This window comes from Olea europaea, unplaced genomic scaffold (assembly GCF_002742605.1).
Source record: "Olea europaea var. sylvestris unplaced genomic scaffold, O_europaea_v1 scaffold2773, whole genome shotgun sequence".
Classification (NCBI taxonomy): Eukaryota; Viridiplantae; Streptophyta; class Magnoliopsida; order Lamiales; family Oleaceae; genus Olea; species Olea europaea.
The window spans coordinates 28,144-53,594 of record NW_019246190.1 but is presented as its reverse complement, the minus strand read 5'-3'; the positions used below and the strand labels follow the sequence as shown (position 1 = coordinate 53,594).

The 25,451-nt window shown below is 37.7% G+C and overlaps 1 protein-coding gene across 1 annotated transcript; it reads left to right on the top strand.

Moving 5' to 3' along the window:
• Positions 1-23,242: 23,242 nt before the first annotated feature.
• LOC111383839 (cytochrome P450 83B1-like) lies at positions 23,243-25,093 on the top strand. The gene is made up of 2 exons (XM_023008005.1): positions 23,243-24,170; positions 24,341-25,093. Exons 1-2 carry the CDS (start codon positions 23,298-23,300, stop codon positions 24,944-24,946), a joined length of 1,479 nt encoding a protein of 492 aa, XP_022863773.1. The 5' UTR covers positions 23,243-23,297; the 3' UTR covers positions 24,947-25,093.
• Positions 25,094-25,451: the final 358 nt, after the last annotated feature.

Sequence of the window (25,451 nt, the reverse complement as noted above, 5' to 3'; positions counted from 1 at the left end):
GGGTAGAGTGACTTCTTAAGTATTTTCTGTTAAATTGTTAAAATTTGAGTTAATTGTTTAGCAACAGCTAAATTTCGACACCTATGATTTATTCATAGGACCATTGAAGAAAATGAAACTTAAGTTAGTAATAATAATTAGAGGGGCAAAACGATCATTTATACCCGTACCTAATTATCGAATCTCGGACGAGGATAAAATACATATACGGTAGGTTACAAGAAAGTATTACAAATTTATTGACTTCTGTGATTTTATATATTCCAAGAGTTCAGTCTTTTACTTTTAGTGGAAAATGCAAAGACCAATAATTAGATTGGATGGTCTAGGTTCGACTAGACAAGATCTAGTTATTAGAGCTTGGATAATATATGTCCGATCAGGTCCCTGTGGTAGCTCCATAAAGTATTGAGACTTAATTATGGCAATTATAATAGTTTTGAGCTTAATTGTAATTACATAAAGTTTTGTACTTGGTTGTCACAGCTATGAAAGTTGTAAACTTAATTGTAAGTGTAATTAAAGTTCTAGGACGACACATGCAATTAAATGTGAACTAATTGGAATTCGACTTAAATTAAAACACCTACATGGGTTTTAATTAGAACTCTTGTTTCAATGTAGAATTATAATTGTACTTAAAATGTATCATCTTTTTCTCTATAAATAGAGACTAGATGGACAGAAAAATACTACAACGTTCATAATTCCATAGAATTCAAATTTAGAGAGAGAAAATATTTATTTTCTTGCTTTTCATTTGTCCAAATTCAATAATTAGTTTCTGAATTAATTAAGAGAAGCTGCCCACACGCTGGTGTAGTATTTGCGTTGGAGAATATCATATAAACCTTAAAGGTTTGAATCACCAAGATTATTCCAATTAAAGGAGCCGAAAGTTCGTGGATCAGAGTTAATTCAAATGTTGATCATCGAGATTAGGTAAAAGATTCAAATCCTTTAATTTTATTATAACATATATGTTAACATCTAGACGATCCCATTAATTAAAGAAAATTTTAATTTCTGGTTAATTTCGCTTCCACATTCCAACGTCAAGATGGCCTATGAGCTGAAGGATTAAAGTTGGAGCAAATTATACAATACACGTTTCCATGCTTCTTAGCAAAGGACCGTTGCTTATTACTGGTTGAATATGAAAACTACGTGCATATTTTACTTTTTCTCAAGTCCTAGGAGCACCTCTCATGCTTGCTGCACTGAAAATTGTGGTAACTAGGAGTAATTCCCTACTTGGGGTCGAGGCATTGCTTGTTACTAGTTCATTTTGAGAACTATACATACTTTTGTTCTGCTCTGGTCTCTTTCAGAATTCTATTGATCGATCATAGCATGCCAAGTACCACATCAATACTACAAATGTATTTGTTTATCAAAAGTGTTTATCTTTGTTCCACAATATAGATTTTCTTTCACATACTTTAGTATATAAAAGTCAGTTCCATTTGTAACGACCAATTTATTTATTTATATTTGTTTGTAACGTTACCAAAGTTTCTTCAAAAAATTTACGTAACAAATATAAATAATGGTTTACTTAAAGTAGTATTTTTTTTAATAGAAGGGTAAAGATCAAATAAAATTTAATCTATTATTTAAGAATTGGGTTAATTTCACAAACGGTCACTGAACTTACAGAAAAATTACAAAACGGTCACTGAAGTTTAAAACTTTCAGTAACGGTCACTTAAGTATTGGGACGCTTTCAAAAACGGTCACTGAAGTTTAAAAAGTTTCTGAAACGGTCACTGAAGTTGAAAAACACTTTTTTAGTTTTTTTGGTTATATTTGCGACAATTTTTCGACTACTTCCAATCACCGATACCATCAAATTTTGATACCGTTGGAAAGCCAACAATGTCCTCTTCAATTACCACTCAAAATCTCTCCATAACACCAAGGAATTTGACCAAAAAATCACCGCAAAAGTCGCCCCAAAAAATCTGAAAATCTGCCCAGACTTTTAGATTTTTGGGCGAATTTTACGGCAATTTTCCAGCGACTTTTGACCACCAAGACCACCGGATTTTGATACCGTTAGAAAGCTCACAATATCCTCTTCAATTAACATCCAAAATCTCCCCCAAATTCCAAAGGATTCGGCTGGAATAAACCCACAAATTCGGCATCCCAAAAAGGCGAAAATCTGGGATGCCAATTTTGTGAGTTTATTCCAGCCGAATCCTTTGGAGTTTTGGAGAGATTTTGGATGCTAATTAAAGAGGACATTTTGGGCTTTCCAACGGTATCAAAATTTGGCTATTTTGGTGGTCGGAAGTTATCAAAAAATCGCCACAAAAGTCTACCAAAAATCTGAAAATTTGGGCAGATTTTTGTTTTTTCGGATAGCCAAATTTGTGGATTTATTCCGGCCGAATCCTTTGGAGTTTGGGGGAGATTTTTTGTTGTAATTGAAGAGGACATTGTAGGCTTTCCAACGGTATCAAAATCCGGTGGTATCAGTAATCGGAAGTGGTCGAAAAATTGCCGCAAAAGTAGCTCAAAAATTTTTAAACTTCGGTGACCATTTTTGAAAGCGTCCCAATACTTAAGTGACCGTTACTAAAAGTTTTAAACTTCAGTGGCCGTTTTGTAATTTTTCTGTAAGCTCAATGACCGTTTGTGAACCCTTTAAGAATTAGGTATGAAATTATATATATGTATGATAATTAAATATTTGATTTTATTTTATTAAACTTTGAAGCTACAGTATCCATATATTCAATGATATGCAAAATCAAGGATAAAAGAACATAAGGTTTATTTATTACTGAATTAATGTATATTATATAAATCTCGCACAAGCAATTTTTCTGGAATTGTATATTATGTAAATGCCACCGAAAGCTATTTTCTAGAATTGTAAGGAAACACGAAATTATAAGAAGTCCTTAAAAATATAACTTGCTGCTAGTGCCTCAAAATTTAAAGTTCAGCGATAGTTTTACGTATGTTTATTTCATAACTTCCGCACATCGTAATTCTTGTGATGAAATCATACAAATGGTCATTTTATTTTACATCATAGCCAACAAATATGAAATTGATTTTACAAATAAAATATATTTCAAATTCCACATGCAGATGGATTCATAACATAAAGGAATATATTTTAGACATGTTACACTGAATTTAATTTATTATCTTTATTAGATCCAGTTAAAATAGCAACACTTAATCATTCACTAACCAAGGACCCCTTCTAACTTGTAAAAGGTTGAGAAAAGAAGTGAGTATATGAAAATACTCAGTAGGACATGAGTATTACATAGTCCCAAATAAAAATATAAACTCTTGCATCAAAATAATAATAACGTCATATCGTATCTTTAAAAATCTGATAAGAGCTTACATCATATCATATCGTGTAAATTCATCGGCATAATCGTTATTAACAAGAAGTAATAAAATTAAATGGAACAAATCACTTGCACCTCAAAATTCTACCTTGATTGATAAAAAGAATTTTTTTTTAAATATAAGAAAGGCAATAGTTTTATGATTTAAGAGGGTTTTTGAGCCCCAATTTTATGAAAAATGTATTTTATAATAGTAGATTGATGGAAAATGTGTAGTTGAAAAATATGAAAAAGTTTTTGATTTACTTGTAATATTATTTTAATGAATAATGCATGATTGAAAAGAAGAGAGAAAAAAATATATTTTGGGTGGCCTTTTGAGAAAATAATTGATGAAAATAAATATTTAAATTCTAGAGAAAAACGAGAATTTTTATTTCAAGCAGTTTCGGTCGACCGGTTGTAGTCCGGTTGACACTGCACAGTTTTCAGTGTTTCTATCATAACTTCTTCTTTCGATATCCGATTGAGGTAATTCAAAGTGCATTGGAAAGCTAACTCAAAATGCTACAACTTTTATTTAGATATTATTTTTCAAATTGAATGTTTCCTATGTCGAAAATGGGTCTGAAATGAGACTAAAAATCTGAAGTATACTTTAGTCATCCAATATTCACGTCTTAGTGCCACTAAGGTATCTAAAATTATTTTGGGTTCTACATCCCCTACACCTTAATTAAAATTTCGTCTTCGAAATTTACCTTCTGATTGGGCGAATAGTATTAGATACTTGTCTTTGGCTTCTTCTTCTTTTTCCCAAGTGGCTTCTTCTACGCCGTGATGATTCCATTGTTTCTTAACCAGTTGAATCTCTTTATTCCTTAGTTTATGCACTTTTCGATCCAATATCTTGATCGGTAGTTCCTCGTACGACAAACCTTTCTGTACCTCCAAGGTTTGATAACTCACTACATGATTAGGATTGTGTACATACTTCTTTATCATCGATATATGGAACACATTGTGCACTGCCGATAATTCAGGTGGCAAAGCTAGTCGGTAAGCCACATTTCCGACTCTATCAAGTATCTCAAAAGGTCCGATATACCGGGGTCATAGCTTGCATTTCTTTCCAAATCTAAGTACACCTTTCATCGGTCCTACTTTCAGAAACACTTTATCCCCAACTTGGAATTCTAAATCCTTCCTCCTTGTATCTGCATAGCTCTTTTGTCGATCCTGTGCTGCCTTTATTCTTGCACGGATCTTATCAATTACCTCGACCGTCCTTTCAACCATTTCTGGTCCCAAAACTCTCTTCTCTCCAACTTTATCCCAATGAACAGGGGATCTACATCTTCTACCATAGAGAGCTTCGTATGATACCATTCCAATAATTGCTTGAAAACTGTTATTATAAGGGAACTCTTCTAGAGGTAAGTATGACTCCCAATTACCTCCTAGATCCAAAACACATGTTCTCAGCATGTCTTCCAAAGTTTGGATGGTCCTTCAAACAGACCATCGGACTGAGGGTGATATGTTGTACTAAAGTTCAGCTTCGTTGCCATAGCTCCTTGTAGACTTTTCCAAAATTTGGACGTGAACCTTGGGTCTCTGTCAGACACAATGGCTACAGGTACACCGTGTAATCTCACAACCTCTTTAATAAACAACTGTGCCAATTGGTCTAAACTGAATGCCATTTTCACTGGAAGAAAATGAGTTGACTTCGTTAGTCGATCCACTACTACCCATATAGCATTATTTTCTCTTGCTGACTTTCGGAATCCAACCACAAAGTCCATCGTGATATTTTCCCATTGATTTTCTACTTAGAGCGTCGGCCACAACATTAGCCTTACCCGGATGGTAGTGAATAATGCAGTCGTAATCGTTCACCAATTCCAACCATCGTCTTTATCGCATATTCAATTCCTTCTGTGTGAAGAAATACTTGAGACTTTTGTGATCTACGTAGATATCACACTTCCGTCCATACAAGTAGTGTCGCTATATCTTCAAAGCGTGTACTACCCTTGTAAGTTCTAAATCATGCGTCGGGTAGTTCTGCTCATGTTTCTTCAATTGTCTTGAAGCATAGGCTATCACTTTTCCATTCTGCATTAGTACACATGCCAATCCTCGCTTGGATGCGTCGCTGTATATAACAAACCCTTCTGTACCTTCAAGTATTGTTAATACAGGTGCTAATATCAACTTCTGTTTAAGTTCTTGGAAACTTTGTTCGCATTTTTTCGTCCATTGGAATTTTAAGCCCTTCCTTGTAAGCTGCGTCATTGGTCCTGCTATTTTGGAGAATCCTTCTATGAATCTCCTATAATTCCAGCCAATCCTAGAAAACTCCGTACTTCGCCAACATTTGTTGGTGCTTTCCAGTTGATTACTGCTTCTACTTTTGCTGGATCTACTTCAATCCCTTGGGCAGTAACTACATGTCCAAGAAATCCAACTCGTTCAAGCCAAAACTTGCACTTCTTGAATTTGGCATACAACTTCTCCTTGCGTAATACCTCTAAGGCTATTCTCAAGTGCTCTTTATATTGCTCCTTACTCTTAAAATATATCAGAATGTCATCGATGAAGACTATGACAAACTTATCCAAGTATTGATGAAACACTCGATTCATCAGGTCTATGAACATTGCAGGTGCATTGGTTAGCCCAAACGGCATCACCGTAAATTCGTAGTGTCCATATCGAGTTCTAAAAGCTATCTTTGGTATATCCTTTGTCTCTACTTTCAGTTGATGTTATCCCGATCGTAAGTCGATCTTGGAAAATACCTTAGCTCCTTTCGGTTGATCTAACAGATCCTTGATCCTCGGGAGTGGGTACTTATTCTTGATGGTTAATCGATTTTAATCGATTTATCTCCCTATAATCGATGCACATCCTCATGCTTCCATCTTTCTTTTTTACAAACAACACCGACGAACCCCATGGAGATACACTTGGTCGTATGAAGCCCATATCTAGGAGTTCTTGCAACTGCTTCTTTAATTCTTGTAGTTCCTTTGGGGCCATTCAGTATGGGGCCTTAGATACTGGTGCCACCCCGGGAATTAGGTCTATGGTGAATTCCACTTGTATATCGGTGGAATACCAGATAGATCTTCTGGAAACGCATCTACAAATTCCCGTACTACTGGTACATCTTCAATGCTTATCGTCTCTTGTTTCCCTTCTGAGATATCCTTGACATGTTTCTTTTCTCAACATCTTCTCAACTTGTAAAGCCGATACTAGTCAAATAAGGGGTTTCGTCTTCATTCCAAGGAACGAAAATGGTTCCTCTCCTGGTTTCTGAAATGATACTTCCATTTCCTTACATCGGATGGTGGCGTAATTACAACCTAGCCAATCCGGCCTAGTATTACATCAAAATCCTTCATTTCTATCATGTATAGGTTCGCTTCCATTGGTTTTCCCTCAACTTTGATACTTACTGACTTGGCTATTCTATCAGTATTCAAAGGGTTGCCCGAAGGAATACTAACTTCTAATGTACCTTCCGACTTATCACAGGTAATACAAGATTTAGCCATAAAAGTCATTGAAGCAAAGGAGTGTGTAGCTCCTGAATCAAACAATACATAAGCCGGTGTATTGGCTATCAATAGAGTACCTGCTATGACATTAGATTTTCCTCTACATCCTGTTGAGTCAATGCAAAAACTCGTGCTTTCCCTTTCTGGTTCTGGTCGTTGTTATCATCCTTCTTCTGGCTATGTGTGGGACAATCCCTAATGATATGTCCTGGCTTGCCACATCGAAAACAGACATTTTTCCCTTTTAAGCACTCACCACGATGTGTCCTTCCACACTTAGAATAGGGCGCAATAACCGGCACAATGCTTTTGCTGGCATTGGCTCCACCATTAGCTTTCTTGTTCAGCCACTTGCCTTTTCCCTTGTCCTGGCCATTCCATTTCCTCTTTCCCATGTTACCATTGTCCGGTTGATTGAACAGTTGACCATGTTGTTCGGCGCTAGTCTTCTGGTACCAAATAGCATGAGCTCTTTCTAGCATTTCACGATATGTGGTGAACCGATGGGACATAAATATCATGCTTATCTTTGAGTTCAACCCTTGTTCAAGTCTTCGTACCTTCTTATCTTCCGTATCTACCAGATGTGGAGCATACCTTGAAAGTTGATCAAACTTCCTCTCATACTCAGTCAGGGACATAGTCTTTTGCTTGAATTGGAGGAATTCACTTTCTTTGTGATCCCTCAAGGACTGGGGAAAGTACTTGTCCATTACTTCCCTTTTGAATTGCTCCCAAGTCAATTCTGCTTGTTGCTCAGGGGTCCTTGTCCTTGACATTGAGTCCCACCAGTGACTTGCATCACCGGAGAACATGAACTCATCACACTGGACTTTCTGAGCATCCGTGCACCTTATCAATTGGAATATATGCTCCAACTTGCGAAGCCACTCCTCGGCTGCAAGTGGATCAGCTGCTCTATTGAAGGTAGGGGCTTGTGCTTTCGAAATTGCTCAACCATTCAAGCATGGTTTGGAACATTAGGAGCTAGTGGTAGGGGTTGAGCTTGGTTCGGGTTTTGCCTGCCTAGGTCTTGAACCGCTCGGAAGAGGTCTCTTATCAAGTTTTGGTTTGCGCGGGCCATTTCCTTTAGACAACATACGGTTCTTATTAGTTTCATTCTTCGAATACTAAAGCAAAGAAGATAGTATTTTATTTCTTGACATAAGGAAAGCTATTACAAGGATTTAAATCTAATCCCTATAAGTTCTACGGATCTTCTTTGGTGGAGCTTCATCTTCGAAGGAGTCTTCCGCCTCAGGTCCGGACTCTATGTCCATCTCAACCTGTGGCTCAAGCTCATGATCATTCTCTAAATTATCCTCGGGTTCTTTTTCGGGATCTTCTTCCTTAGCCAAAGGTTCCTCCTCAGGCTTCTCATGGATTACATCATCCCACGAATCAATCAGGGTATGGCAATACCTCTCAAACTCGAACAGGTTTGGGTTGCCTTCTAACATTTCATCTCTAACCGTGACACCCATATCTCCCCATTGAGGTGGGAGGGAGTGTGTGAGGTTATTTATGGCCTCGATATACGTGATCTCCACTCCAGCATTAACCGCCGTCATGCATCTCTCATAGATGTCATACACATGTTCACTAAGCAGTCGGGTTGGATCAATTACATAGTTTTCATAGGAATCAATAGCAATTCTACAGTTCAATGCTTCTCTATATGCCCTAGCCGTTCTACGAGCCATATCTGTTGCATTTTCATATACATCATACTTTTTCTTTGTTTAAAGAAAATATGCAAATATTTAAACTTTCATATCATGCCATTCCCTTTAAGCCATTAGCTTTTGCCCAAGTCCATTAAATATCTTTAAATAACACATCTCTAAATCATATCAAATCATCATAACATAAACATAATCATTAACTTTAAACATGAACATACCTAGGCTATAGGATGAGATTGATTGATGGATGCACGATACCATGGAATACCTTAAACTTTTCATTTTCCTTTTGTTTTAAAAAAAAACATACTTGGTCTACAGAACCGGCTAAACCTTGCTCTGATACCACGCTGTAATGCCCCGACCCCTAGTGGACCGGAACGCTACTTACTTTACTTAGCTTAACCGGTGGTTTAGTAACAAGTGTATACGTTTTAGTGGAAGCTTGCATCTTCGAATAATAATTTAAATAACTTTACTTCAAATACATTAAATAAAAACACTGAATCATTTTTCAAAACAACAAAATGTAATTTATTTGAAGAAAACATAACTTGTTCTCGCATTCAGCGTTATTCAAAATTTTAAAGAAATAACATTGGAAAACATTTCATAAAAATAAATCCAAATCACTTATTCACCGGATTTCCATGAGCTCGTTGCATCACTCTCCATCTTCTCCTCCATCCATGCCCAAGGTAGAATTCCTTCAATCTGTAGAGATGGGATTAAACCCGTGAGTTGAAAAACTCAATAGGTGTCATAGGTGCATTTGTGATCAAACTATACATTTCAAAACATTAACTTTATAACTTTTCATACATGCCATACCCGAAGGCACCATTTGACATGAAGGAGTATGCCGTACCCGATGGCACCATTTGACATACGAACATTTCTTCAACATAGAGGGGTATGCCGTACCGGAGTACCATTTGACATACAACCATTAACATAGAGGGATATGCCATACCGGAGTACCATTTGACATACAAACATTAACATAAATCGAAACTTATAACTTAACACGATTAAACACATTGCACCTCTACCTACCTTGATTAATGCTTTTGAAACTTTGAAAACTTAGATTGAAAACTTCGATGAAAATTGGGCGTTGAAAGAAATGCATTCCTTGGATGTTTGAAAACCGTTGAGAATTGATGCTTGAAAACACTTCTTAAACTTTTAGGAAAAATAGTTTTCCTCCCTCTCTTTTTCTCTCTTGGAAACTATTTCTTTAGTATGTAAAAACTCTTGCTTTTGGTGTAAGAAAAAAATGAGTGAAATGAGATCTCTATTTATAGGTAAATATCCCATAACTTAAAGCAAATGAAGGGTCAAATTTCATTTAAGAGAGAAAACATGGGTGCCATTTAAGTTTGAGGTTAAATGCTTTGATTTAGTGGGGTTTTTATTGCCAAAAACGTGGGTGGCCCTTTGAGAAAATAATTGATGAAAATAAATATTTAAATTCTAGAGAAAAACGAGAATTTTTATTTCAGGCAGTTTCGGTCGACCGGTTGTAGTCCGGTTGACACTACACAGCTTTCAGTGTTTCTATCATAACTTCTTCTCCCAATATCCGATTGAGGTAATTCAAAGTACGTTGAAAAGCTAACTCAAAGAGCTACAACTTTTATTTAGATATTATTTTCCAAATCGAATTTTTCCTATATCGAAAATGGGTCTCAAATGAGACTAAAAATCTGAAGTATACTTGAGTCATCCAATATTCATGTCTTAGTGCCACTAAGATGTCTAGAATTATTTTGGGTTCTACAGTATTGGTACATCTAACTTGGGGGTAACCTAAATATAAGAGACAATGTCCTAAATAATGGGCAGAATACCCAACGTGTTAATGATGGAATAAATATTCAGGCTAATGGTAACAATGGCCCAAATCATGGCAACTTTGTTGCCAACCAAGGACCAAATATCAGGCCTCAGACAAATCAACCGATCAACCAACCTGTAGGAATTCCATATGATCCCAACGTTATGTTGAGAAATCAAATTATGGAAATAGTACAGGATCAAATGGCTTTTGGGGTACGTCTTGTCATTAGGCCGACTTACACAAAGCCATATCCGGATTGGGTAGACCAAGCATATCCATGGCCTAGAGGGTATAAAGTGCCAGAATTCTCATTATTTACCGATTTAGGAGAGATGTCTACTCTAGAACACATAGGGTGATTTACACTGCAAAGTGGTTAAGTAACCAACTACCATAAATGAGGTTGTTTCCTAGTTCATTAACAGGAGTAGCTTTCTCCTGGTTCATCAATTTTCCAGGAAACTCTATTCAAACATGACAACAATTGGAGCAATTGTTCCATACTCAGTTTTATAAGACTGAGTCAGAAGTTACTTTGGTCGATTTGGCGAATCTACGTCAAATGCCAAACGAATGGGCAGAAGGTTTCCTTCAAAGGTTCAAGACAGCAAGAAGTAAATATTTTGTACCTTTGCCCGAAAAGGAGTTTGTTAAAATCGTTCAAAGTTGTCTAAACTTTGATTTGAAAAAGAAATTCCAAGACAGGGAATTTCCTAATCTTTTCCAATTAAGCACAAACGTGATTAGGTATGAACGATTGATAAGAGAAGAAGAGCAAATGAAAAATTCTAGCAAGGGGACTTATTATAAAGACTCAAATTTTGATGTTCATACCATTAATGATGAGAATTACGATCAAACCGAAATGTGTTTGGTCGAATTAATCAAAGGAGACGCGTATACTTGTCCTATAATGGCTAAGCCTAGATCGTCGGGTAAGGATGAGCCTATAAAAGATGAAAACAAAAAGGTTAGAACGTTCTCGTTCGATGTAACCAAAGCTGACCTTATATTTGACAAACTATCTAAGGATAAGCAGATAAAGTTGAGCGATAAACATAAGTTGCCAAGCTCTGAACAAATCAAGGGTAAAAAATATTGTAAGTGGCATAATGCATGGTCACATTTGACTAACAACTGTTTGGTTTTTTGCCATGTGTTACAGGACGCCATCGAATCAGGACGAATTACGTTTGAGGATAAGAAAAAGATGGTAGTGGATGAAAACCCTTTTCCACAGCCACTTGGGGTGAACATGGTGACGACTGGTTTCAAAAACAAGTTGCCAAAATTCAAGTTAGTTATAAAAGATGGAGAGAAGGACCTTGGGCCACCACCCAGTGTCTTTGAACGTATCAAAGGGAAGGAGCCTAAAAAAGATGAAGACATCCTGTGTGCAAGATGTAAAGGAGAAGTGAGTGCAAATACAGAAAAACCAAGGATATGGCAGCATCACCATCGCCCTAGTTTTTCCCAAACGCTCAGCCTATTAGAGAGCGAGGTACATCATTCTATAGGGGACCGCCTTTTGAGAGGCAATTCAGGTCAATAAATAATGGAAAAACATTCAGGCCGCAACCTTGCCAACCAAATGTATGGCATTCGTTCCAGTATAATGCAGGAAGGGTGATACCCTTCAACGAGATGACTAGAACCCAACAAAGGTGTTTTCGACGGAATTATGGACGAATGATGAGGCAACAATAGGGAGTGCCACGTCCTAAGGCGCCTAAACTACTCTAGGTAGCCAATCAAAATGTTCTCGAAGACAGTGAAGAGACTGGTACAGGTGAATCGATGGAAGAATTGTCAGAGAGTTCTTCTGGGAGATCGAAGTTTGAGCGAGACAGAAGGGATGAAGAAGATCCAGATCAGCCCCTTACTATTCAGTTTGGTATGTTACCTCCTGTCATGGCTAATAACTATTTACTAGTCAATGAGTTCAAGAACAAAGAGAAAGAAGAAGAAAGGGAGGATAACGAAGAAGAAGCATGTGTGTTAGAATGTGAAGAAGGACAAACTTTTAGAGGGGCCTACAATGATGAAGAGGATGATGGTATGACGGACATCGAAGAGGAAATTAATCTGGAAGCAGAAAGAAGAAAGAGAGGAGTATCACACAATACCCTGTTGAAGCAACTACATAGAGAAAGTGTTCGTGAAGTGGATTTGTTGGGAGAACCATCTGGATGTTCTTTCCATTATTATGTGTTGTATCGGACACCCAAGAGAAAAAGGAGAGTACCTCGCTCTGAAAATTTTGGGTCATCTCCAAGAATATTGCATCCTCCCACAGGTTGGGTAACCGAAGAAGAAGCATTAGAAAGCAATAAAAAGGAAATTCAAGAAGCGAAAGCTCAGTACGACATACTGCATGTTGACTTATCACAAAAGGATAATTCAACAGAGAACTAGCAGGAAGTGGAAATAGATGCTGTCGAAAAGGTTATTTTTAAGAGACCAGCCATGAAGTTAACTAAACACTTGAGGCCATTGTACGTTAAGACTTTAGTTAATGGTATACCTGTGGTGAAAGTACTTATCGATGATGGAGCAGCTATAAACACCATTCCATCTAGGATGATGAGGAAATTTGCAAAGACAGAAAGTGATATGATTCTAACAGAAGTCATTCTTACAAGTTTCAATGGAGGAACAACTTCAGCTAAAGGGGTTATGCCATTGGACATAACTGTAGAGACAACTACTAGGACCACAGTCTTCTTCATAATAGATGGTTCCACTAGTTACAATGTGTTATTAGGAAGGAATTGGATACATGTAAGTCACTGCATACCTTCATCGCTCCATCAATGCCTAGTTTTCTGGAATGACAAGGGTGAAGCAGAAGTGGTGCGGCAGATCATAGACCTTTTGTCGCAGAAGCAAACTCAGTGGAAAGGTTCATGTACGAAGGAAATTATGGACCTGTCAGAGTAGTCCAAGATGGAGAAGAAACTCAAATTGTTGCACAGATCGAAGAGCCATTTTCAGTAGATGCACTCACTGAAATGTTCAGTCAAATGAGGCCAAACGTAGTGGCCCTAGAAGAGCCAGTAATTGGCAAGAAAGTAATCAAGGAGTTTTAAATGAGTTGTAAGCAACAAAGGAAAATGGCCAATGTTCAGGCCTTCACAGCCAAATTAATGGTTTTCAATAAAGAATGTAAAGACAAGACGAAAGAAGAAGTAGCCTTGAAAGCATTGGGAGACAAATCGACAGTGTTCGAGTTGGAATAAAGTATTGGCCGAGAAGTCAACAAGGTGGATTGTTTAGAAGAACAAGTGCCTATGAGGGAATGGACGATGAAGTAATGAGGATCACCAAGCCTGGATATGCTCAAGCACAAGACTCTCTGATTAAAGTGAATATTGGCAATGAAGGGGAAGATCGCCCAACATTCGTCAGCCAGATGATCGATCAACAGGTTAGTGATAAATTAATCGCTTTATTAAAGGAATATAAGGATTGTTTTGCTTGGAAATATGAACATATGCCTGGTTTAGACAGAGATTTGGTGGAACATAGATTGTTAACCAAGTCAAATTTTAAACCTCATAAGCAACCTCTTAGGTGCTTTGCTCCTAATGTACTTCCTGAGATTAAGAAAGAAATAGAGTGATTATTAACAGCAGGCTTTATTAGAACAGCCAGATATGTCGAGTGGTTGTCCAATATCGTGCCAATAATAAAAAAGAATGGTAAATTAAGGGTGTGCATAGACTTTAGGAACCTAAACATAGCCACACCCAAAGATGAATATCCAATGTCTGCGGTAGATTCTTTAGTAGACTCGACTGCCGGACACGTAATATATTCCTTCATGGATGGGTATTCAGGATACAATCAAATTTATATAGCTGAGAAAAATATACACAAAACTGTCTTTAGATGTCCTGGATCTCTAGGATGTTTTGAATGGGTAGTTATGCCTTTCGGCCTGAAAAATGCAGGAGCGACTTATCAAAGGGCAATGAACTTGATTTTTCATGATATGATAGGCAAGTTTGTTGAGGTGTATATAGATGATATAGTGGTCAAATCCATTAAAGAAGAGGACCATTTTGAACAATTGAGATGATCATTTGAGCGAATGAAGCAATATAAACTAAAATTGAATCCCTTGAAATGTGCATTTGGTGTTAATGCAGGAAACTTCCTTGGTTTTTTAGCACACAAAACGGGGATTGAACTTGATAAAAAGAAAGCGAAGGCCATTTTTTAGGCCAAACCACCTAGCAATAAAAAAGAACTGCAAAGGTTTTTAGGCCTAGTAAACTTTTTAAAACGCTTTATTTCTAACTGTGTAGGGCGAACTTAAGCTTTTTCGTCGCTTTTAAAGCTGAAAAATCAGGACGAATTCGTCTGGAAAGAAGAGCATCAAAAGGTTTTTGAAAGCCTAAAGACATATTTATCAAGTCCACCAGTGTTGGTGTCACCAATTCAAGGACGGCCAATGAAAGTGTATATATCGACTGAACAAGAATCAATAGCTGGAATGGTCGCACAAGAAGACCAATTTGGTGAAGAAATGGCGATTTACTACTTGAGTAGACGGTTAACAAAATGTGAATGTAATTACTCTGCCATCGAAAAATTATGTCTTGCATTGTATTCACATGTATAAATTAAGGGCTTATTTACGGTCCATAACCGTTTATTTGATTTCTAGAGCAAATATGGTTAAATATATGTTCTCTCGCCCTATTTTACACCAAAGGGTAGGCCTTTGGACTTTAGCGTTATCAAAATTCGAAATACAATACATACCCCAAAAGGCAATCAAAAATCAGGCTTTGGCTAACTTTCTGGCCGACCATTCATGCCTTAACATGCCTGAAGAAATTGAATTAGAAATCGATTCATTTGAATTAAAACCTTGGGTTTTATATTTCGATGGGTCAAAAACCTCTAAAGGTGTAGGAGTAGGAGTAGCATTGATAAATTCTTTAGGGATTTGTTACAAGTTCGCATTCACTTTGGATAGGATGTGCACCAACAATCAAGCCAAATATGAAGCCTTAATCGTGGGCTTAGAATTAATGATAGATATGGAGATAAAGAATGTGATTGTTAGAGGCGATTCTCACTTGGTAATTCACCAATTGATCGGTGATTTTAAGTGCCAAAGTGATTCCATTAAAAGTCAATATGAAATCGCCCAAGAATTGTTGGAAGAATTCGACCAAGTAGAGTTTCAATGTGTTAATAGGATATATAATGACATAGCAAATGAATTGGCCCAGATGTCAAAGGCTTTAAATTGGAAATCTACTTGTGAATATAGAGTAATATTGCCCGTAGTCCAAAGAATGACGAGAATGATTGAAATTCATTGCATACAAGATGGAGATGCAATAGACTGGAGGGCAGAGATTAAAAGATTCCTTAAAGAACCTAATAAAGGAGGTAGTAGAAAAATGAAGTTGTGTTTGCTAAACTATACATTGATAGATGAAGAGTTGTTTAAGAAACGCTCTGATGGTATATAACTAAAATGTGTAAGTTTGCAAGAAGCCAGAACAATCATGGCTAAAGTGCATGAAGGGATATGTGGAGCTTATCAAGCTGGCCAAAAGATCATATGGTTAATTATTAGAAATGGATATTTTTGGCCCAAGATGGGACAACCATGTGTTCAATATGCGAAGAGTTGTCTAGCGTGCCAAAAGCATGGTCCAATACAAAGGTCGCCAGCAAGAGAGATGACACCCATTATCAAACCCTGGCCGTTTAAGGGTTGGGCAATAGACCTTATAGGGAAGATTTATCCCCCATCGTCCAAGCAACATACCTTTGTTATGTTGCAACTAATTTTTTCACTAAGTGGGTAGAAGCGATACCTTTAAAGGAGATAACCCAAAAGAGTGTCATAGAATTTATCCGTGATCATATTATTTATAGATTTGGAATTCCACAAACTTTGATAGTAGATCACGGAACTTCTTTGAATGGAGTTTAAGTGAAGAAATTCTTGAGCGAGTTTGGAGTTAAGTTAGTGAACTCCACACCATATTATGCTCAATCCAACGGATAGGCAGAATCTTCTAATAAGATTCTAAAAAATATCATAAGGAAAATGATAGATGAAAATGCCAGAAATTGGCACGAATGTCTAAACAAGGCCTTATGGGCTTATAGGACGTCGTCTCGATCAAGTACCAAAGTTACTCCTTTCCAGCTTACTTATGGACAGGAGGCCATTTTGCCTATGGAAATTAATGTGTAATCAATCAGAGTGTGTTTGCAACATAAGTTAAGTGATGGTGAGTATACCGAATCACTAGTTCAAAACTTATTGGAGTTGGACGAATTAAAGTTGGACGTCCTAGATAGATTGCAAGTTCAAAAACAAAGGATGACTAAGTTTTATAATAAAAAAGTTATAGCCAAGTCATTTAGCCTGGGCGAATTGGTTTGGAAGACAATACTCCCTTTGGATAACAAGGATCCAAAGTATGGCAAGTGGTCACCCAATTGGGAAGGGTCATATAAAGTAAATAGTGTGTTGCCTAATGGAGCCTATCATTTAGAAGATTTAGATGGCACCAAGCACATGAGGTTCACTAATGGCAAATATTTAAAAAAGTATGTTCCTTCCTTATGGGAAAGTGAACAAATAAAAGCGTAATCAATATAATTGCGTTGAACGATCGTAGATAAATAAGGCAAGAATGAAATACGTTCAAATAAATTCCTTTGTTATCAAATATTCATTACAAATTGTGAGATACAAAATACTAAATGCTTTATGAGCTACAATTGAGAGCAAACTAATTTCTCCGTCGATCGCCAAATAAGAAGGTGAACCGGCTTTGATTGCCGTCCTGATCGCACTGCTGCAAGGGCAGGTAGAGAAGTCGAGAAGCACTCTCAACAAGCAAAAAGGAAGAAAAGCACCCTTAAATCGCCTACCTAATCGTACTGCTAAAATAATGGGCAAGGAGATTGAGAAGCACTCTTAGCAAGCGAAGTGGCTTGAAAGGCATCCTCAAAAATCGTCTTCCATCATTAACTCCTTATATAGAACATGGAGACGATGGGAAGACCTTTGCTGGCCAAAGAATATTTCCTATATCTCCCATACCAGAGGTGACATCAAGACAGATAGCAAAATGGGCGGATCAAATGATCCATTTCTATGGAAGATGAAAATTTTGGATCAATTGTTGAGATGCCAAACGATGACAGCAAATTAGTTTTTGAAGAAAAGAATGGAAATGAAAATGATAAGTGCGAAATACACACGCATTTATAGAGGCGTGAAGGTGAAAAGACAGAATATGAACGGCCACATTCGTGCCTAATAACTGAAATCAAATGGCCCAAAGTCTTGAGAAAAGAGACGGGAATACCAAGAAAGAATGTACATGAATCTTAGCATAAAACAATTAAATGCTTGGGGGTTGACGATTAAGGACAACGTCAATTAATACGCAAGTAGACAAAATAATCGTTCATTAATGACGATAGCTGCTGTTACATTCAAAATTAGCAATGGCAATTAGTGTGAAATTACAAAAGGAAAGTTAAGACATTAGATGTCTTAATTACAATTCACCCCAAGCCGAACGTATTCTTTCCCTAAGTCTTCCCCAATCTTCGCTCTGTTGAGAAGAAGCGACATTTAATTCAGTTACAAAATCATCATCAACCTCTAGCTTTTTATACTACTCAACCAAAGACTTCGTTCGTTCAATTCCTTGGGAAGCATTACGCTTTTTAGCAGCCATTCTCACCCTACAGTCGTTCATCTTTGCTTGAAGGTCCTTCATCTCTGTAGCCAAGCTTATCATCAAAGAGTCTTCGATCATAACGTCGGAAGAGATTTTTTTCAATTCATTCTCAGCTTTGTTAATCTCTAGAAGCAAAAACTCTCTTTCAGATGTAGCACGAAGATATTGAGTACTCCTAGCCTTCAGTTCAAAATTTTTAGCTAACAAGGAGAGGATGTCAAAGTGGACAACCTTCAATGTCGCTTTAAAGTCAGCAAAAACATTGAGCGACGGAAGTATAAGTGCTTGAGCCAATTTCGCACTCAATAGCTCAAACTTATCCTTATGTTTAGCAACACTAGCCTGGCTGATATCCATGTCCATAAAAGACACATATTCAAGTACCGACTGCTTGAGAGACTTCATATTTTCCTCCGAAAAAGCAGAAGATGAAGTATTAGGATGACTGGTTGAAGTAGGGTGAGACGTCTTGACTTGTCCCCAGAAAGTGAACAAGTCCTAGATGGAACGCACAATGTCATCAGCACCCTACAAAGAAAAATGCCAACATTGAGGACTTTCACTACAATAAACGAAGTGAAAATGAAAGTGAAGCAAAAGGTTACCTCATCAGCAATCTTGGGAAGTTCGGGCATAGCACCAGTTGGCTCCACCACCTATGAGGACTTCCCCTTATCTGGGCGAGAAGACTCTGCCATAACGGGCAGGCCCATGGGAGTCTCTGCATAATTCAAGAAGTAACGAATCAGAAACCAGTAGCACAAGCAAAGGTAAAATATCAAAATATGTATTACCTTCTGGTTCGACATTTGGGGGGTCGGCGCCCTGGGAAGAAGGTGGCCCTTCTACTGGTTATGATGAAGATTCGAGGACTAAGAGTTTCTCTTTAAGCATAGTCCCTTCATCAGCTGATTTGGACGAAGCAGCTTCAGCAGAAGATGATGAAGCAGGAGTTGTCAAAACCAAAACCTTCGAAGGAGAGGCTAAACTTTTCTGAGAAATTCAAGTAAACCATTAATACATAGAAAAGTATGTTTGTGAATAAACAAATTCATTTACATTTCTCCTAAGGATGAGAGGAGCGTCATCATCATCATCATCATCATCATCCCGTAAAATAGGAGATGCTGAAGCTGGCCGTTTGCGGCTTAAGGCACCTTTAGCTGCAGTAGTTTTGGCAGGTGGAGAAGTAGATGGACGGATAGGATGTTTAGCACGAGCAGGGGAGGAAAGATTTCTAATGGACACAGGGGTGACCAAAATAGGAGAAGTAGAGGAAGTGTCTGGCTGATCTAGTAAATGAAGGCACGATTAGCATCAGTTGCAAACAATCTGCGTTTTACTGATAGCCAGAGCTGTTCAAAAATGAGGATGGACGGCACAACTAGAATTGAAAGGGGCTAATGAAAATTTACTTGTCAAAAGAATGTTACAAGCATCTAAAGCTTGTGCTTCTGCCTTATTAATAGTGTGAAAATGATATGTCAAATTTTTGGAGTAGCAAGGAGAAACAGGCCAAGTTTGGCCAAAACCAAGTTGACAAGCAAAAAATTAGGGAGCATATATTTCAACCCCAGTCTTGGCATTGGTTCCAGTTAAAATATCGTGGAACAATTCCCTCCCAATCGAAAACTAAACCTAAACAAGCAGAGAGGCACTCGAACTGTCCAGGGTGGATGGAGGTTGCACATAATCTGGAGTCAAGTGAGCAGGAAAAGGAAAGAAGGAAGGAATCAAATTTAAGGTATAAAAGAATGAAAAAATGCCCCTACTTGACATGTTTATAGGGTTCAATGGGTCAATGGCTAGCCCATACCAGCTAGCAGAACGAAGGGAAATGGATGGAGCAACAAGTGGTGGAAAGTATACTCTCAACCACAGTTGAGTGAACCAAAGGGGCCCACTGCTAGTGGGAGATGCACCATTCTTCAGTTGAAATTGAAGGGAAGCCATGCCTCTATAAAGGGCAGCTAAAAAGAAGGAACATAAGTTTAAAGTACTACCATACACCAATTCATGCGCTATGGGTAAGTAGCTCATAGAAGGTTTCATACTTGGCACGCAGAGAATATATTTATAGAGCCAAATTTGAAGAAGGCCACACGCTTAGTATGGGAAGGTTCAGCGTTTGAATGATTATAAAAGCCTTGCATGCTTGAATAGGACTCAGTAAGTTTCTTGTCAAATTTCGAGCCAACACTAGAAATCAAGATACCAGGAAAGATGGTATCGCCCAAAGGTAGAAGATTTACTAGGGCTCCAATGTCCCTTAAAGTAATAGACATTGAACCAAGAGGGAAAACGAAGGTATTATATTCAGAAGACCAAAAACTCAAAGCAATCGGAAAAAGCACTGGGTCGAAAATTGGGGATTATAGAGAAATTTCTATTAAGTCTGAAATCCTATCATGATCAAAAATCGCCTTGGTAGGGCCATGATTCACAAGACATGCATACCATCTACGAAAAATAACATCAGCTTTGGGCCAAGTGCGAATACCTTTTTCGTGAATCGGCCTCAATGGCAGAGAGTTTAGGAACGGAGGATCTTGAGTGCAAGGGAACAGCTGAACCACTGCCACTTGTCCAACGGCTTTGGCATTATTGAATGATGGACCTAGATAAAATTCATTGATGTCAGCATTGGCTTGTACAAGGAAGTTTGGATTTATATACGGCCTAGTAAGGATTTTCTGGAAATCTTCAAAACTAAAAGAATCATCAGATTGAGTTTGTGAAGTCACCATTGGGTGCAAAGTAGAGTTTTGTTAAGATTTGCCTGAGAAACGAAGCAGAGAAGCAAGAAGATGAACAATAAAATAGTAAGGAGGAAGCGCGAAATATAGAGACGTGGTTTAGTGGTGCGATGAAATGGCGTGTCTTTTGGGTTTATAAGGATTTGTAACATTGCACCTTTTCAGACTATAGAAGGAAATAATGATTAAAATTCTTGGAAATTTTAAATGTTGCTGGAAAATACAAATTGAATATGGCAAAGATTAATAATTAATATTAATTTTGCCATATTGGGGGGTAATTGTTGACACACTAAAAGTGCAGCCCAAATCAAATAGCCAAAAGAATGAAGCCCAATTGGAGAATCCAGGATAAAGGTCCAAATAGGATTATTGATGAATGCAGTGGAAGTCCACAAACACAATAACATCATTGCCCAAGCTTGCAAGACCCAGAATCTGAGCGAATGGAGTGCCTTACGGTCACCCAAAGCGATGACCCCGTTCTCGCCCAAACCTTCGAATCGCCCAGGATCTTAGCAAACATAAAATATTATGGTTATCTAGAATAGCAGTTATTGAGTAATCTTATCACATTCCACGACTCAAGGAGCCTAGTTGAAGGCGGTTGAACGACAAAGAGTAATGACAGCAGTTAGAGACGGCAGTTCCATGACAAGTTAGCCACCATAAAGAAAGTGGGTAGTTATAAAGCAATCAAGCAGTTTCCAAGCGGGTTTGTCACGAGGAAATCATCAAGGGAATATAAAAAGGAAGAGAAGCCATAAAGAAAAGAGGCCGAAATCAAACACTCTCAAACAGAGAATATGTAATTTTAATTTCTTAGCTTAAATTTAAACACTTCTTTTAGTACTCGTATGCTTGCACCCCTTGGAGGCATTCTGTTTATTTCCAATTGTAAATCATCACCAATAAAACACCCCTTTTTGGGACTTTGTCTCAAGAGGTCTGTTCCTTACACAATCGTCTGATCCCTTTTTTAATTGTTAGCGACTACCCGCGTGAAACATCGATATAGCGCGTGTATATCCAACTTTTATTCCAAACTTGAAATATTTAGTTAAGGTAGACAAAAATTCTTTACTTGTATGCCATCCATGATATTTGTATTACAACATAAAGCCACGTGTTTTTCCATGTAAGTGGGTCAATTTATTGGTTTGTCATTGATGAGATACGTTTCTTCAATTCATTTCAAACTCAAACAAGATAGTTCACCTAATTTTAAACCAAGGACAGCTGATATATGGATAGCACAATGTCATGATTGCTGTGTATTATGCCAAGAAAATTGCCCATAATAAATAATATAATAGTTCAATCAAACCTTTGAAATTATTATTAAATTTTTTTCCCTGTACAGTGTAATCTACACATCAAAAACAAATCATAGCCAACTAAAAAGGTATTTCTCCATTTCAACTAGAAGTACATGTGGCTGAATTGGAAAGATTTTTGAATCAATATTAACTGAATTAATTACAAGTTAAAGTAATATCATTCAACCTCAATATCATGGGCATAACTTATTCGAAATAATTATTTCTCGAGTCCAAGGTGGTTTATTTAATACAAGCTACATAATGAACCCAAAAATTGTATACTAATTCTAGCTCTATCTTTTCGATTGATTTGTCAATCTTTGAGATCGAAATGTTCCAAATGTTCCTGGAAATTCTTGCTCCCAACTGGTACATTCCAAAATCACCGTTACTCATGCATCTTTCCCCTTAGCCATGATGGAACGATATTGGATCAAATGACAAAGGAGGGGACTTTCTCTCCCCAGTCAAGGCATTCAGTCTTTCCAATCTCAAAATTCTGTAGTATAGTCTAGCTAGAAAGACAACACGTTAGCTGTAATGCCCTCGACTGATTCTAAGGTTCAGGAAAGGACGCTTTTAACATCAACTTTTGACGTTATGAGCAGGAGGAAGTCTTCTTTTATTAAAGGTTGAACCCCAACCTTGAGGGGTCCCATCGCGCCGCCCCTAGAGCTTTGTAAGGGAGGTAAATAGCGAGATGTGTCCCAACAGGTCAGGGAACAAGAGCTGCCTGTACACTGCGCCTACAAGGAGTCCAATTCAATGTCTCAGGAATCGAACCCCCACATTGTAGCTGCCAGCAAGGCATGAGATAACCTCACTCCTTTCTTTTGCACCACTGGGCTATGCCTCGGGGGCAAGTCTTCTTTTATTTCTCAACATTGAAGTAAGGTATTCATGGGCCTATTTGTCCCCCAATTCACACCTATGAAGGCCTTACGTGGGCATAGCTTCACCGCTAGCCACTTTTGGTCCCAAGTCTTTGGGGTTGATTTTATATATATAGCATTGAAAACAGTTAATTCTTCACACACAAGACAACCTGGTTTCCAGCAAAAAAATGTGTTTTCTTCTCCTAGCCATTCTCTCTCTCATGCTACTCCCTTACATTCTTACTAAGCAAAATAGTAGAAAAACCATACATCCTCCTGGTCCTTTAGGGCTTCCTTTCATTGGAAATATGCACCAGTTTGATAAAGCAAAGCCTCACCTGTACTTATGGAAACTTTCCCAAAAGTATGGACCGCTGGTCTATTTAAAATATGGTTCAATGCCAATACTTGTGGTTTCTACTGCAAAAATGGCGAAGGAATTTCTTCAAAACCAAGATTTCGTATACTGTAGTAGGCCACAAGTTCTTGGACAGCAAAAGCTTTCCTATAATGGCATGGATATTGCTTTCTCACCTTACAATGAGCACTGGAAGGAGATGAGAAAAATATGCGTCCATCATCTCTTTAGCCACAAGCAAGTTTTGTCATTTCGCCCCATTCGTGAAGATGAAGTTTCCCACATGGTAAAAAGGATTTCAAAGCTTGCTTTTTCGTCAGAACTCGTAAACTTAAGCAAGATAGCGATGTCTCTAGCTAGCAACTTGATCTGTAGAGTTGCGTTTGGAAGGAGATATGATGGCGAAGAATTTGAAAAGAAAAGGTTTGATAGACTTGTAATGGAAGCTCAAGCCCTGATGGTGGGATTCTATTTCTCTGATTACTTTCCTTCATTAGGTTGGCTTGATAAATTCACAAAAATATCAGATCGACTTGAGAATAATTTCAAGGAGTTAGATTTGTTCTACCAAGAACTCATCGACGAGCACCTCAATCCATCAAGGCCTAAAGAAAATGACATTCTTGATCTCTTGCTCAAATTGAAAGACCAAAACTCATCTTCTTTCAATCTAACTTGGGATCACATCAAAGCCCTGCTCATGGTAATCACTTTCTTTATTGTAGAAATTCATAATACAATTTTATAGCTACTACATATACCCCACGGGATATGAGTGGAGGATGAATTAAAGGTGTGACGACTAGCAGTTCAAAGTTATTCTGCAAAAAATATTTATCTCATGAAATATATCGTGTCTTTGTTCTTCTGTAGGATCTATTTGTTGCAGGAACAGATACAGTGGCTGCTTCTTTGGTGTGGACTATGACAGCTTTAATGATGAGACCTTGTATAATGAAAGAAGCACAAACAGAAATCAGGAATGTAATTGGAGAAAAAGGGTCAGTAAGTGAAGAAGATATAAAGAAGCTTCCATATCTGAAAGCAGTTATTATGGAGACTCTGAGGCTGTATCCACCAGCTCCACTCATATTTCGAAAGGAAACAACTGAAGGATATTGCCGTACGATTAATGGCTACAATATTCAATCAGGAACTCGGATTTTTATTAACGGTTGGGCCATTTCAAGAGATGCTGAAACATGGCAAAATCCAGGTACTTTCTTGCCTGAAAGATTCATTAACATTAATAAAGTGGAAGACTTTGCGATGATTCCATTCGGAGGAGGCCGTAGGGGGTGTCCTGGAATGTCAATGGGGCTAATAGCATTGGAGCTTGCACTTGCAAATCTTTTGTATATCCTTGATTGGGAATTGCCTTACGGGATGAAGATGGAAGATATTGACACTGATGCAATACCAGGACTCACAATGCACAAGAAAAACGCACTTCTTCTTCTGCCCAAAAAGTACACTTAGATAACGTATTTGGATTTCAAGGCTTGTATCATGTGGTCATAAGGCTATTCTTGTACTTACCTTTGTGTATCCATTGCATTTTCAGTCGAATTTGCAAGGACATGGTTAATTTGGAAGGAAATTTATAGCGACAATAAATTGTTTTCACCTACTTTGATTATATCTTCCGATGAGGAGCAGTGTTTTAGCCTTAAAACAAATTGTAATCTCATATTTGGTAGCTGTTTATAATTTGTTTGTAATTGATCATATTACTTTTTATCCACACATTTTGTGGGATCCATTGGTACTATCCATTCAATCATCATTCAAGTCTATCAATTTATAATTTAAAACAATCATAAGCAACTTCCAAACATGCTGTTTGCGGACTTGCCAAAGTAACCCTTTAGCTAGATGACACCGTAGCGTCCCTTGACACCGTTCAACTGATCTTGTAGAAGTTTGAAAGCATAGTCAATTAAGAATTCGGGTCCGTTCACTGGCCTTCCATGCTCCGTGATCG